Source organism: Microtus pennsylvanicus, chromosome 1, assembly GCF_037038515.1.
Source record: "Microtus pennsylvanicus isolate mMicPen1 chromosome 1, mMicPen1.hap1, whole genome shotgun sequence".
NCBI lineage: Eukaryota > Metazoa > Chordata > Mammalia > Rodentia > Cricetidae > Microtus > Microtus pennsylvanicus.
The window spans coordinates 46,535,586-46,552,355 of record NC_134579.1 but is presented as its reverse complement, the minus strand read 5'-3'; the positions used below and the strand labels follow the sequence as shown (position 1 = coordinate 46,552,355).

Genomic DNA, 16,770 nt, shown 5'->3' with positions numbered 1-16,770 from the left:
TGAGTCTCCACAGTTGTCCTCTGACCTCCACATATAAGCCAGGGTATCGATATGCCTTCTCTCTTTCTCAAAATTAATTAATAAAATTAACAAAGGAGATGGAATGTGATAAAGGAATACACTTAGTATTGTCGATTGTTGGCCTCCACACTAGTATACATGGGTGAGTGAAGCCCCCAACACACACACAAAACAAACGAACAAAGAAAAATAATTAAAAATGTTCTTTTCAAGGACCAATAACACACAGCTCAGTGGGTAAAAGCACTTGCCACCTAGCCTGATGACCTGAATTTGATGCCTCGGACCCAGACGGTGGAAGGCAAAAATCTCCTACCACAAGTTTCCTCTGTGTGCCATGGTACATGTGTGTACACACATACACAGCTGGCCACCAGCTGCATGCCTTCCAAGAGTGTTTTCCCAGAGCCCTCTTCTCATCCCGTCTCTAGGATGTCATGATGCCTGAGCAGCTTTCCTCCACCATGTCTTCATCTACCACTGCTCGGAAAGAACAGAGCCAAATGACCATGGACCATTGAACCCATGAATGAAAGTAAGTCACCTAGTTATTTCAGAGATGGTGGGGGAAGCGGGGACACACGGACACACGACATGGATGACACTACCCTAAAATACACACACATACACACTATACATACATATATATATATATAATATATCATATGAATCAAGGGCAAAAGTCACAGCTTTCATGGAAACGTAGAAGAGCCATGCTTACCATCCTGCAGAGGAGAGAATTCTGAGTTGCTCTTCTGCCTGGGTGGTGTTAACATCACAGCTGGCTCGAAAATATGTGCTGGGAAATTATTAGCCAGATTCAAGTTCTCTGTGGGGGTTGGCCCCTGAGACAGTTTAACAGGCAACTCTTCCTGTGGGAATTCAGTGGCTCCTTCCCCTCTGAACATCGACGGTATGGAGACATTACTGTTTACAACAGGCCCCTCTGAGAAAGATAAGATGACATTAATTTGAAAGAAAACAATTATGGGCACCTTTAGGTATTTAGTCTTTTTTTTTGTGTGTGTGTGTGTGTGTGTGTGTGTGTGTGTGTGTGTGTGTGTGTGTGTGTGGTTCGAGACAGGGTTTCTCTGTAGCTTTGGAGCTTGTCCTGGTAGTTCTTGTAGACCAGGCTGGCCTCGAACTCACAGAGATCCGCCAGCCTCTGCCTCCTGAGTGCTGGGCATTTAGTCTATTTTAAAATTGTTATTTATTTGTTTTTTATTTACATATACACATGTTTGTGTGTGTGAGAGAGACAGAGAGAGAGAGAGAGAGAGACAGAGAGAGAGAGAGTTTGAATGCACACCATACGCTTTCAGGAGCTCACAGAAGCCAGGAGAAGGCCTCAGACTCCGAGGAACTGGAGTTACAGGCAGTTATGAGCCACCACAGGGGTGCTGGGAACTGAACCTGGGTCTTCTGTAAGAGCAGTAAGTACTCTAAACCACTCTCTCCACTGCCCAAGTATTTATTTTTAAATGCATTTAAGTAGTGTGAAAGTTCCCAGAGTCCTCAGTCTCTCAGGTATATCCTCGTTTGCCAGTAATTTACAGGCAAGCTCTTGTTTTGTGTAGGAAGAGCTCCAAAAGCCACAAAGCTATATAAAGAAAACACTTACAGAGCCTACACCCCACCCTCAGCCTTCCTAATGGTCATGACAAGTAAGGCAACTTCAAAACCTTTTAATATTCTGACTTCCAGACACAAGGGTCATTGCAAAACCAGGTAACATGGTAATTCATCATTAAGAGTGTGGTAAATTCCATGCAATTCTAACCGGGTAGCAAGGCTGAGACATAAAAAGATGTAAACCGGTTTGCACCTCCATGGTATTTCTGACTTTCCCCAGGCAATGACAAAATTCACAAGAATCTTATAAGGTACCATCACCCCTTGGTTTCTCACCCTTCAATAACTAAAGGTTTCTCAGTAGCAAAGCTTAAGTCACCGCATTATATTAATGAAACAGTAATGACAAAGCCCGCCAGAAGACAGCGGTCACCTAAGTCATTTTAGCCTGCCACTTCTTCTACTACTCTAAGGCCACTGGGCCATTTAACGACAGTATGAGAATAATAAGACTCCACCTACCTATATTATTCACAGGTCTTCTACCCATAGCTGCGCTTTCTGATGCTTGACCCTCTTGTCTGGAGTTATTTATCACAGGACAGTTCTTAATGGCATGTGTGAGCGATATAAGCTGCTCATCTGTAGTGACCATGTATTGCTGAAGTCTCGCCTAAAGAAAAGCACACATCACTGGCATAACAAGCATAAAGCCATTACCTAAAGAGTAAGCCATACAGAGAGGTGGGTGTGTGTTTGTGTGAGTGAGAGCATATAGAAAGAGAGAAAAAGAGAGATCATTATTTTAAATACCCACTCTAAAGCAATGTTATTCATAATTATAAGTACTCTAAAGGTATCATGATGGTGAAATGATTAGATAAATCATGAACTACTAGTTACTAAGTACTCTGCTATAAAATTAAAACTAATGAATAGATAAATTCCCAAGAGTGGTATTGCTGGGTCGAGGGATGCTCTATCATATGTCAAAAGCATTTGTTCAACTATGTTCATAGCAGTATTATTTGTAATAGCCAGAACCTGGAAACAACCTAGATGCCCTTCAATGGAAGAATGGATGAAGAAAGTATGGAATATATACACATTAGAGTACTACGCTGCGGTAAAAAACAATGACTTCTCGAATTTTGCATGCAAATGGATGGAAATAGAAAACACTATCCTGAGTGAGGTATCCCAGACCCAAAAAGATGAACATGGGATGTACTCACTCATAATTGGTTTCTAGCCATAAATAGGGGTCACGGAGTCTACAATTGGCGAACCTAAAGAAGCTAAGTAAGAAGGTGAACACAAGGAAAAACATATCGTTATCCTCTTGGATAAGGGAAGTAGACAAAATTGCCGGGGAGAAAAGTGGGATCTTGGGGGTGGGGTGGGAAGGGGGTAAGGGGAGATGGGGAGAGAAAAGGTAGAAGGAAAGGAGGGGGGACTTGGGGAAACAGGAGGATCGGGATAAAGGAAGGTTGGATAGGGGAGCACGGAACCACAATTCTTAGTTAAGGGACCCACTTTAGGGTGGGCAGGAGAATTGACCCTAGAGGGGCTCCCAGGTGCCCAAGCTGAGGTCCCCAGTTAGTTCCTTGGGCAGCTGAGGATAGGGAACCTGAAATGACCCCATCCTAGCGCAATACTGACGAATATCTTGCATATCATCCTAGAACTTTCATCTGGTGATGGATGGAGATAGAGACAGAGACCCACACTGGAGCAATGGACTGAGCTCCCAAGGTCCCAATGAGGAGCAGAAGGAGGGAGAACATGAGCAAAGAAGTCGGGACCACGAGGGGTGCACCCACCCACTGAGACAGTGGAGCTGATCTACTGGGAGCTCACCAAGGCCAGCTGGACTATTACCAAAAAAAGCATGGGATAAAATTGAACTCTCTGATCATGATGAACAATGAGGGCTGATGAGACGCCAAGGACAATGGCACTGGGTTTTGATCCTACTTAATGTGCTGGCTTGGTGGGAGCCTAGCCAGTTTGGATGTTCACCTTCCTAGATATGGACGGAGGGGGGAGGACCTAGGACGTACCACAGGGCAGGGAACCCTGACTGCTCTTTGGACTGGAGAGGGAGGGGGAGAGGAGTGGGGGGAAGGGGAGAGGGGTGGGAGGAGGGGGAAAAGAGTGGGAGGAGGGGGAGGGAAAGGGGAGGCTGGGAGGAGGTGGAAATTTGTTTTTTTTTCTTTATTCTCCTTTTATCAATAAAAAAAATTAAAAAAAAACTAATGAATAGAGCTTTTAATTTACAAAATCTTTTCATATAGGTTATCTCTACTGACTGACTACAATATAGAGTGACACATTAGGTAGGGGAAACTCAACAGAGCATTCCATGGGATTTTAGGTGGACAAACAAAAAACATAAAATTATATAAATGAAATAATGTAATGGGCAAAAGAAACAACATTTTACATGTAGCAATATAACAATTTAAATTATATTTTATATGAGCAATAACTATTTTATGTGTACTCAAATTTGTCTATGCATATGCATATCTCTATTAATGTTATATAATTTTAAAATTTAAAATAAATAAAATATCATACCAATGACTTACTTTCTGTCATATAGCTGGATGAGTTTAGAATTCCATTCTTACATTAAAAGTCAACTTACTGCCCAGAAGTTTAGATGGATTTGTTTTTTTCTTTATCTTTTCCATATTGTAGATGTAAATAGGTTATATGAAATCAATAAATCTGATTAAAACCACAAAATGCAGGTGTTTTGTAAATATTGGCATATGGTTCTTTTTTTTTTCTCTTTTAAACACCGCTTGGCCCATTTCTATCTAGCCTCTTTTAGGCTACCTCTCGCACCTGGACTAGCCCATTTTTAATAATCTGCTGTAGCCCACGAGCTGGCTTACCAGGAATGATCTTAACGTGCGTCTGCCTGGAGTGGGAGAATCATGGCATTTTACTATGTTAAAGTTAAAGCCTTCCTTTTTTTGTTTAAACAGAAAAAGGGGAAGTGATGTGGGAGTGTCATATGTCAATCTGTTGATTTCATTGGTTAAGCAATAAAGAAACTGCTAGGCCCATTTGATAGGCCCACCCTTAGGTGGGTGGAGTAAACAGAATGGCATATGGTTCTTAGGAGCATAGACGATGGCAGTGAAAGGGAAGAAAGAGGAGTTGTAGGAACTGCCAAGACCTTGTAACAAAGACAAAGTAAGAGAAACTAAGGATGACAGCTAGAGAACATGTCACACGTGTGTAGAAACACAGACAACTAATAAAAGTGGGGACGGTCCAGGCATCAGAAATATTACCAATAGAGTAGATGATAAAGCACTTGAGGCACCTTTATATCACCAGTCATGTTCTCCCCAAATTTCACACTCATATATCCAGTGGTCTTTTGAGTACCCGCCCCCCCCCATCTAGGACTCTGTATATATAAAGCCAAGTGCCTCTTGAAGCCGTCCATCTACAACATAAACAGCAGCTTCATCTTTTGAATGCTTAATCCCAAACTGCCCAATTCCCTCTGGCTCTTTTCTCTTACACCCTTTCCTTCAACCCATTTCCAAAGGGACCAGCTGACCTTCAAAGCACACTCTGAATTTGCTCAATCTTCATAGTTTCCCATTTCTACTCTAGACCAGGCTGCTATGCCCCATGTAAATCAATCTGACAACTCCTAGGTGCAATGCTCTACTTTACTGTCTGCTACCTTTCCTAATTCTGTCCTCATACTGCAGTCTGAAACAGCAATGATTTCACAGGGGCACCAGAGGACGACTTCAACTCTCGGGAGACACCAGTAAAGACATCGTCTATGCAGAATTAGTCTGTGCAACTATTGACCAGCAGCAGCTCAGCTAAATGGGATTTCGGTATATTCTTTTTGGGAATATCAAACCTGCTTAGACAGGCATGGCAGCACACACCTGCAATTTTAGCATATAACAAACTGAGATAGGAGGGGCACAAAGTCAAGGCCGCATTATACTATATAGTCAGACCCACTCTCAAACAATAACAGGGAAGCCAACCAAAAATAATCAAATCTGTTCATGGCTGGGTTTCTGGAAGCACCTATGTTAAAAATATAAGTTCAGATGAGCAGATAATGAACTATGACATATATACAATGGCGCATTATTCAGCTTCAAAGAATGAAGTCATATCATTTGCAAGAAAACGGATAGTGCTAAATAAAATACCTAGATAAGTAACACACACACACACACACACACACACACACACACACATAAAAACAATAAGACAATAAAAACATAAGTTCTTGGTAGAAACACAGCGTGGAATAAGAAATAAGGACAATGATTTTCAATATAACTCTAAACTTAGGATAGTTAAACAGTATGGGGAAGGTACACGTATCTCATTGATAAATAATTGTAGTCATTTGTCAACAAAGTAAATGTATGACTATTTCTACTTACATATTTCTACTTATATATCATACATTATATAATATATTGCTATATAAATATATAGTACATTCCATATTATATAATATAATGTACATAATATATATTTCTACTTACATATATATTAAGCATTTATATATATTAAGTATATCATTGTTCAAACAATCCAAACAGTTGTTAGAATTTGACACTAAGTTAGCCAACAAAGGCAGCACTCTGGCCGTCGTCCCACACAGCACAGTGCAGGCACAGTAGCCCAGATGAGCCTAAGGACTCTTCTCTCCAGTGGTCCCCATTTCATTTGCCTGTGTGAGGCACGTACCCAGTCCTCTCTCTGCTCTCTCTGCACTTCATTTCCTCCACACGCATCCTTGAGGACTGTGAAGCCCCAGTTATACTTTACCTCAAGACCTCTGCCTCATTGTCCTTCTAGCACTCTGCAAGTATTCGCTACCCACAACAACAAGATGAACAGAACTTGTGTTCTCAAGCAGCAGTCTGTGATGATGACTGACATACAAATAACATAAGCAAGTATATTCAATAACACAATATCCAAATGCATCAAAAGTATGCAGAGGAAGACTGCTGAGGGGGCTAGGCAGGTGGCTCAGTCAGGAAAGTGCTTGCCACACAAACAAGAGGGCCTGAGTTCAAATCCCCAGCACCAAAGTTAAATGCACGATATGGCCGTGTGTGTTTCTAACCCCAGTGCTGGGAGCACAGAGGCAGGTGAGCAGGTAGAGTCACTGGCCAGAGTGTAGACAAACTGCTGAGCTCCACCTTCCTGAGAAAGTGGCCCCAAAAACTAAGATAAAGAGTAACTGAGGCTGACCCCAACATTAACCTCCGTCCTTGTCACATAACACACATGCATATATACTATAAAAAGCATGCAAGACGTCAGTTTTCTAGAAAAGATATTGTATGCTTTTTTTGTAGAGCAATTAGTCAAGCAGCAAGTCAAATATGAAGTTGCTGAAAACAATCATGAGTAGCATCTGATGTCACTGCAGACGGGCTTAAAGGCTAAGCTATCCTCTGCTCTAAAATGACAACTGGCTACCAGAACACTCCTTCACATTTGTATGAATGGCCTGTTATCTCCACTCCATGGCATATTTCTTAGAAATAGCAAACTTATCCTACATACTATGTGCAGTTTAAGTTTCAAATATGGGATCGTGGCATAACAAATGCCATCAACACCCACTGCTGCTGCTGAGCCTGACCGGTAACAGCATTAGCATAGCCAAACCAGCAGCAGCTCCAGGAGAAACCTTTGTGCATACAGACATGCTCACTACTAAACATGGACCACTGGGAGAGCATGTGAATACCTGTGTGGCACTGTGTTCTTCTCTGAGAACCCTGCAGACACACAGACATGCTCACTACTAAACATGGACCACTGGGAGAGCATGTGAATACCTGTGTGGCACTGTGTTCTTCTCTGAGAACCCTGCAGACACACAGACATGCTCACTACTAAACACGGACCACTGGGAGAGCATGTGAATACCTGTGTGGCACTGTGTTCTTCTCTGAGAACCCTGCAGACACACAGACATGTTCACTACTAAACATGGACCACTGGGAGAGCATGTGAATACCTGTGTGGCACTGTGTTCTTCTCTGAGAACCCTGCAGACACACAGACATGCTCACTACTAAACATGGACCACTGGGAGAGCATGTGAATACCTGTGTGGCACTGTGTTCTTCTCTGAGAACCCTGCAGACACACAGACATGCTCACTACTAAACATGGACCACTGGGAGAGCATGTGAATACCTGTGTGGCACTGTGTTCTTCTCTGAGAACCCTGCAGACACACAGACATGCTCACTACTAAACACGGACCCCTGGGAGAGCATGTGAATACCTGTGTGGCACTGTGTTCTTCTCTGAGAACCCTGCAGACACACAGACATGCTCACTACTAAACATGGACCACTGGGAGAGCATGTGAATACCTGTGTGGCACTGTGTTCTTCTCTGAGAACCCTGCAGACACACAGACATGCTCACTACTAAACATGGACCACTGGGAGAGCATGTGAATACCTGTGTGGCACTGTGTTCTTCTCTGAGAACCCTGCAGACACACAGACATGCTCACTACTAAACATGGACCACTGGGAGAGCATGTGAATACCTGTGTGGCACTGTGTTCTTCTCTGAGAACCCTGCAGACACACAGACATGCTCACTACTAAACATGGACCACTGGGAGAGCATGTGAATACCTGTGTGGCACTGTGTTCTTCTCTGAGAACCCTGCAGACACACAGACATGCTCACTACTAAACATGGACCACTGGGAGAGCATGTGAATACCTGTGTGGCACTGTGTTCTTCTCTGAGAACCCTGCAGACACACAGACATGCTCACTACTAAACATGGACCACTGGGAGAGCATGTGAATACCTGTGTGGCACTGTGTTCTTCTCTGAGAACCCTGCAGACACACAGACATGTTCACTACTAAACATGGACCACTGGGAGAGCATGTGAATACCTGTGTGGCACTGTGTTCTTCTCTGAGAACCCTGCAGACACACAGACATGCTCACTACTAAACATGGACCACTGGGAGAGCATGTGAATACCTGTGTGGCACTGTGTTCTTCTCGGAGGAGGAGAATTTCAGCTGTCAGAGCATCAATGAGCTCTCGGTGATCACCTAACATCTGTTCCAGCTGCTGCCTTGTCTCTACTTCTTTCCGAAGTTGAATCTCACTCTACAAAACACAAAAAGAAAAACTCCCACTAGTAGGCTCACATACTGAAAACTTTATTTCTACAAAGATAGAAAGATAATTACAGAGAAGCATGAACCATGGCAATAATGAGATTTGATTTAACTTTCATTAGAAGACTCTATTTAACTAATAAAAATGAACCTCTTTGTGTAACACATTTTATAAATGGTATATTAAATTAAGGAACTATAGTTTTTCATTTAAAAAGTGAAGGGCTGTGCATAAATACTGTTTGAATACACAGACCATCTCTAAAAAGATACATTATTTCTGGCCATAATAGTAGGTTACAAAGAAACAAACAGGTTAGTTACAAGTTTTGAAAATTAGTACTTCTGTATCTTTGAATTTTATGCTGTGTGATATACTGCCAATCAAAAATTGATAGTTAAATAAAACTTAAAACAAGCACATTCAACTATATTGACTATTTCTACTATTAAATGTCACAGCTTTAAAAGCAAGTGAATAGCTAAAAAGCCAACTATTACCAAGCCTGCAATGCTTTCTAAGCACTAGTGTACCTTTCAGGACTACAGGCTGAAGGGGAAAGGATGCTGAGAGGTGGAGGACAACAGGAGTGGGAGGGAGACAGGAGAGGACGGGGGTGACAGTAATCAGAATGTACTATGTATGCGAATGAAATCGTCAAACAAGCCGAATAAAGATAAAGGGGGAAAGAAATCCATTAACTACAATATCATTCACATCATAAAAGGCACATGAAGGAAAGAATGAAATAATCTCAGGATAAAGATCTATTGAAAACACCTTCGCATGTCTGACAGCACAACAATGTTTTCATCACAAGGCAGTTTTAAAAAAACACAGGCAGATGACATGTAAATTACAGAGATACAACTATTGCTTAAAATAAAATTCTCTTAAACATTTTTGTCATATTTGTTCAACAGATTTAAGTACATAGTAAATAAACTGTATGTAGATTTTTAATGTGTATGAGGGTGTGCATCCATTCTCAGAAATACAGTGTCTCTCTCTGACCTAGAGCTCACCATTAGGCTAGCTGGTCTGGCTGGTTAACAAGCCCCAGGGATACTGTCTTCACTTCCCAATGCTGGGACAAGCAAGCACCACCATACCCAGAATTTTGTTTACAAGGGCTTTGGGGACTAAACTCAAGTCCTATGCCGTCAAAGCAAACACTGTAGCAACTGAGCTATCACCCCAGCTCCTTAAGTAGATTTATAGAAAATTAAACATCCTACTAATTCTATACCACACAAAGACCAATTATCATTTATAAGCAAACAATTCTTTATTCTACAAGTTATTGTCACAATAATAAGACATCTTCCATTTAGACAACTCCCAGTCTACAGAGATCATGAGCAGTTTTCTCACCTATAAAACTTACAGATCACAGCAAAGCAACTCTCTAGACTAATATGGGAGCAGTCAGCAAAGGAAAGCAACACAACAAAGATACAGTTAACAGTGCTATTTAAACCAAAATGCACTAATAGTAATACTTGCAACTAGCATAATATATTACTTTATTTATAGCAGATTTTTCTTACTAATTACATTTTTTCTAAAGTTTAAACTAATATCAGAATAATTTACCTAAGCAGGTGTCAAATGATAGAGGGAGACTACAACCATAAATTTTATTGTAGATAAATTAACACTGAGTAAAATAAAACTATTCAAATTTAACTTTACTTATTATAAAGCAAGAAAAAAAACATTCCCATGTATTCAGCCTGAAGAGAAGATTCACATAACCTTGTATTCTTACCTCTTTAAGGTACCGGACCAGGCGGCAGAGAGAGCTCACCAGGGACAGAGTGAAGCCTGTGAGCCCCTGACCACCCTGCAGCCCCTTGACCTCACGCCCTGTCCACCGCTCATATTCTTCCATTTCATGTTCCACTTCATGTATCATGTGTTTGAGGACATCCAGGCTGGAGTTGTTACTTGGCAAGTCTGTGGAGGTTGTGCTGGAGGATAACATGTTTTTCTTCTGCTTGGAAAGAGTCCGCATATCTGGTTTTCTTTTCACTGAGAAAGACAAAGCCATTCTATTTCAAAACCAGGAAAACCACAACTACAAAACTACCAAGAAAACATTTAGTTGTTCACCATTCAGAAAGTTAGAAGTTACCACAGTTTTATAATAAAAACCTACAGTGTTGAAACAAAGTTTACATTATTGATAGCTAACATACTATAACTCTCTCACACATTATGTGGGACAGAAAGGATTTCTTGGCTTTCCCTCGGCAAACTCATACTTAAACATATCCAATTGGATGAGCTTCAGGAAAAAATATTCACTGGGTGATGAATAAAGCTTTAACAGGATGTGTGTTTAACAATTCATCTTTGTAAACTGAGAAAATGTGGACCTTTATTTAGCAGCTGCTTTTGCTTCCTTGAGTTCAGCACTTGTCCCACCGCATAGCTGGAGTCTACAGTCTCCGCAGACTCCTCGGGCTGAAGCCCAGCCTGGATTCTCTTGACAGCATCGGTCGCATTCAGAGCAGCTGGACAAGGAGAACATAGGAGGAAGCATTTCAAGGGAATGCAAGTTTTCTCTACAAACATTCCCACCAAAAGATTCATCAGGATTTTAATCAATGTGTAAAGACTCCAAAAGTAGCATTTGAAAATTATTGTGTTCAAAACAAACAGATAAAACCTAAGAAAGTTTGCTACCAGAAATACTACAAAAGAACAACTAGCCTTTCTGTTCCTCCGCTGAGAGCACCGAGGACGGGGTTCCTGGAGGGGTTCTCTGTGACTGGGTAGCGATTTTCTGCTGAATATCAGTCCACAATTGATTGATTAACTCAGAATTCTCTTCCTTTAGTTGATGAAGAAACCTATAAAGTATGGGACAATTAGAACAGGTGCTATCATTTAAACTGCCCACCTGCATATGTGCTTTATTTGAAAGTTTTTATCAATTCACAAATAAATAATTTTATTTGGTGTGGGAGAATTGTCTGTAATCTGTCAATCATGTCTGATTGGCCAGGCAGGAAGTATAGGTGGGAAAACCAAACAGGAAGTAGAAATGATGCAAGGAGAACAGGAGAATTCTGGAAAGGAGGAAGCTGATTCCTCCCACTCCTGCCTAGACCACCGAAGCAGCAGGATGTGATCTGCCCCGCTGAAAAAAGGTACTGAGCCACATGGCTAACATAGATCAGAAAAATGGGTTAATCAAGATGTGAGAGTTAGCCAGTGAGAGGCTAGAGCTAATGGGCCAATCAGCTTATAATTTATGGAGACCTATGTATGATTTTCTTTGGGGCTAAACAGTTGTGGGGTACCAGGTAGGACAAAAATCCCAACAACAAACAAGCCAGCCCTCATGTTATTTTTATTGACTTTAGCTGGCAATATTGTGACTGAATAAGAAATGTACCCCATAGACTTACACATTCAAACACTTTGGTCCCAGTCAGTGGTACTGTTTGGGAAAGTTATGGAATCTTTAGAGAGAGGTAACCTTGCAGGAGGACATCTGTCACTGGGGGTGAGGCTTGAGGGTGAAGTTTTTATAGCCCGGCCTTACTCCTTCCTCACACTCTCTACTTCCAGACTGCCAACACACTGTGACAGGCTGGCCTCCTGCTCCTGCCGCCATGCCTCACTACTGTAATGGACTGTATCCTCAGGCTGCTTTTGTCTGGCTTTTATCATAGCAACAGAACAAAGCGAATACAGACAGGTAGGAGGCAAAAAAGCCCCATATCTTAGGGAAGAAATCAATCCATCTGTCTTTCAGTTTCTATGCCCCCAGTCCCTTTTTAGTAGTGTTGTATAGTCTCACTATTCTTTCTTCTCTAAAGTAATTATGCATATGTGATTCTGCGCACTGTGCCTTCTCTTCCCTTCAAGAGACCCAGTCTGCACCGCAGACAGTGTGCTCATATTGAAGCAAGTGCTTTACACCAGAGACGGGCAGAAGTCAGAAGAGATGCTTAGGGATTTCGTACTTGAAAGCCCTTTCATGACAGACCTCAGCCTTTTCCACATTCTCGCCACTAACAATGAAAAATATTTTATTTCTGACTTGAATTGAGGTTTAAGAAGTGGGAAGATAAAAAATAGAAACAAGTAAATATCTACCAGCTAATGAATGCATGTGTAAAATGTGGTGTAGCTATTCAATGGAATAGTACTCAGCCAGAGAAAGGAATGAAGCATTGCTATAGACTACAACATGAAAGACACCAGGCACAAAAGACAGTAGATGACATGTCTAAATAGGCAGACCTATAGAGCAGTAATATATTAGTAATAATTATCCAGTGCTGAAAGGGTTGGGAGGATTTCTTTCTGAAGTGATGAAAATATCCTAAAATTGATGGCAGTTGTGACCAAATGACTGTTAATGTATTTTTTAAAATAATTATGTTATAAATGAACAGGCTATTTATCTATGAACTATAAACTGTTACAAAATTAAAGAGGAAAGAGATAATTTAATTTCATTAAGCCACTCTATAAATCGCAATTTCAAGTAAACTCTAAGTAGCACATTAGAAAACCATTTACTAAAAGTGTATCTAGCAAAAAGAGTCATGATATACAAAGAGGACGGATGACAAGAAAACGCCCTCTGTAAGATAACACCAGCTTTAAGTTCAACCTTTAGGATGAAGCTCAAGAAGGCCGCTCAACAAGCTGGACAAATAAACACCACAATCTCATATTTACATTACCATCTCCGCCATCCATGCTTCCAGGAGTCAGGCTACACAGTAACTACAAAAAGAATGCCATATCATCGGTACGCTAAAAGATGGCCTGCCAAAAGACACCCACAACCCATGAGTACTATCTTACCACACTAAAAAGGGGGACTTTGCGGATGTGGTCAAGTTAAAGAGCATGAGAGAGGGACCTTTCCTAGACTACTAAGGAGTGCCCTAATTGTTAGACATGTGCATCCACAGAGAGTCTCCACAGCGTAAGATGGCGGCAGACTGGAGTGAGGGAGCCACAGTCGGGGACTGTCAACACAACCAAAGGAGAAAAGGAAAGCAAGAGATTCTCCTCTGGGGCTCTCCCTGGGGGCGGAATGTCTCTAAACACACTTGATTTCAACCTATTGAGACATATTTCAGATTTCAAACCTACAGACAACGAATTTGTATCATCTTAAGCTGCCAAGTTTTGTTAATTTGTTACAGTATCATGAGAAAACTAATACAGACTGTGGACTTGAGTAGTGTGCTAATGTAGACACAGCTCGGAAGTAGTAGTTTAGGGCTAAGCCTTGAAGTTTTTAGGTGAATGACAGAAGTAGCCTACATTGTCATAAATGAACAATTGGCAGAAATGGGGATGTCAGTAACTCCTCCAATGAAGACACAGGAAGAGGTGCATTGTAGAGAAGCCCCAACCTGACAGAGAATTCCTATGTTGTAAAGAGAAAGTTGACAGAAAAATGATTGTCAATGGACTTCTAAAGTCCAAAGGACACATAACAGCCTGCTGCTAGAAACTGGAAACCAGCCAGTGCGTGGGGTGGCAGAAAGCTTAGTGGAGCAGCATACAAAGCGGAACTTTGTAAGTGATAAATCAAGAAGTTACGCTGCTGAGATTGCAAAGAAAAAAGAAAAAAAAACCAACAACAACAAAAAGCTAAAAGCTTACAACCTAAGGAAAGAGAAAACCTGAGGACAGACTGTTGAGCAAAATGATTCAGGGTTAAGCATCAGCTCAGTAGTGGAGTGCTTGCCTAGTAAGCTTGAGGCTCCAAACTCAATCCCCAGCACTGAAAAGAAGAATAAGTAATTAGGACTTGAAATTGAGAAATGGTTGGGCCTGCAGATCTCAAAATTAGCAGAACTGCTGCTTAGAAAGTAAGCTCTGAGAAGAAGGTATGTGAGCTGCCACGTGTCGGCTAGTTCTAAAGGGGAAGATACAATCTTTGGATTGCCTCAGTGATCTCAGCAGTGGCCAGGGCAAGAAAAGAGAGTATCCAAGAAAGATCTGTGAGGATTCTTGTCTATTAGGTAAAACACAACCATCTACAAAAGCTCTTAAGAATGTTTTAACAGCAGAAATATCTCCAGCGTGGACTGATAGGATGAAGTACAGAATTGGTGCCAGACCCCTAAAATCCTACAGAGAGGAATAAGCTGATAAAGGTAGCCAGCTATAAACGTGAGCTCTTTTCTTTCTGTTTCCTTTGCCCAAATCAATGTATTATTTTTTTAATCTTATTATATTTTATACAGTACATATTTTGTATTTAAATTATATATACTATAATATATTATAATTTATAACAATTGTATTATTATCTCTTAGAAGACTGTTTCCTAATGAGAGACAGAAAGAGAGTGGATCCAGTTGGGAGGAGTGGAGGGAGGAGAATCCGTAAACAGGATGTATTCTATGAGGGAAAAAAAGGGGGGAGGGATTAAAAATGTCTAAGGAATTCAAGGAACATTCTATTCACAGGCCCAACAGCATGGGCTTTAACTAAATAAGATTCAACTATAAGACAATCAAGAAAACATGAAAGGACTGGATGATCACTTAATTATTTCATGGCTGTATCAGAATCAAGATATATAGGAAAGCACAGTGTGCAATGCTTTATGCTCTGTCAGTTCAAAACTAAAAATGCAACCACTTCAACACGGGGAGAAATGCAGAACAACTCAGTTGAATAGTCAACATGCAAAGGAAAATCAAGAAAGCACATGGCTAACAGCAAAGAATAAGTAAGAACAGTAATAAGCAGACCCATAAAAAGGTTCATACACAAAAGCAGCCATCTACAATCTTCCTAAATACCAAGACTTTTAAAGAACAACAATAAATACGTAAAAAAAAAAAAAAACAGTGTGCAAGCCTGCAGTCCTCAAAGGTAGGAGGTTAAGGCCTAAGTTGACAGTTTGAGGCCAGCCTGAGTTTTATAGTAAGATCAAACCAACAACGAAAAGGAAAAGCAATAGCTACAGTGCAATGCACATTCCTATGAGAGAATATGGCAAATTTGACATCTAACACATCAACTGTATCAACTGGTGTTACAAGCTTTCTTCACCAACCAGAATTTCCAAATTGATTCGGAAGGCCATACACACTCTCCACTGAATACAAGGAGCACAGGAATAAAAAATAATTGCAAAAGGCTAAATATAAATGACTGTATGTAAAACGCAAAGATAACGGAGACAATCAGAAACAAGAAGTAGAGGTTTTATTCCCAATCTCAGACAACACAGATTGGACCAAAAGGCATTTAACATGACAATGGAGATTACAATGCTAAAAGCCATTGCTCAAAATAAAGATACAGCATTTATAGACATACATGTTCTATAAGTATAGCAGTGTCACAGAAAATGTATTAAACTTCAACTAAGTATACTAAAACAAGAAATATGAAGAAAAACAGAAGCACACTAAAACTAGGAGTCTTTAATATAACATTCTTGGTATATAATACAGCAAAATTAACTAAAGAGACAGAAGAAATACAACATTCAGCAAGGTCGGTGCTATGATGTACACACAGAATGTTTTACCTTCCAATAGAATCACAGCCACTTCTCAAGCGCACACATGGAATACTCACTGAAATGTGATCACAGACAGCTCATAAAGAAAGCATCACCAAGTTCCACAAGAAGAGAGATGACAGACCACAGCCTGAACACAGTGTGGTTACACTAGAAATGACAGGGAGGGTCCGCAGTTTTGTTTTGTTTTATCTTTAATTATATAAGTATAGGCAACTCTCAGGGAAAAGCAGAAAAATCAACTAAAATGATTTCATTTCTAAAATAATCCATTTATTTTTGTCAACTGAAAAAAAATACTACAACCCTAAGTCAAGAAGCAACAAAATAAAGCACAAAGGAAAAAAGGTAAGAGGGAAAACTGAGACAGGAGAAATAAACACATTAGCTCAAGTTAATAAGCCAGGAGCCCAATTCTTTGAAAAACTAAGAAAATGGACTATTAACCAATGCC

General features: G+C 40.6%; 1 protein-coding gene across 9 annotated transcripts in view; it reads right to left on the bottom strand.

Annotated features, from left to right (window-relative positions):
• The window catches only part of Spice1 (spindle and centriole associated protein 1), a 46,660-nt gene that overhangs the window by 9,333 nt on the left and 20,557 nt on the right, over positions 1–16,770 (bottom strand). For all 9 annotated transcript variants that reach the window (XM_075963346.1, XM_075963356.1, XM_075963414.1 and 6 more), the window contains 6 exons: positions 11,506–11,645; positions 11,169–11,306; positions 10,559–10,821; positions 8,644–8,775; positions 2,116–2,266; positions 743–967 (listed from right to left, as the gene is read on the bottom strand). In XM_075963346.1, the coding sequence (XP_075819461.1) occupies positions 743–967; positions 2,116–2,266; positions 8,644–8,775; positions 10,559–10,821; positions 11,169–11,306; positions 11,506–11,645 (1,049 nt within the window). The remainder of the gene's footprint in view (positions 1–742; positions 968–2,115; positions 2,267–8,643; positions 8,776–10,558; positions 10,822–11,168; positions 11,307–11,505; positions 11,646–16,770) is intronic.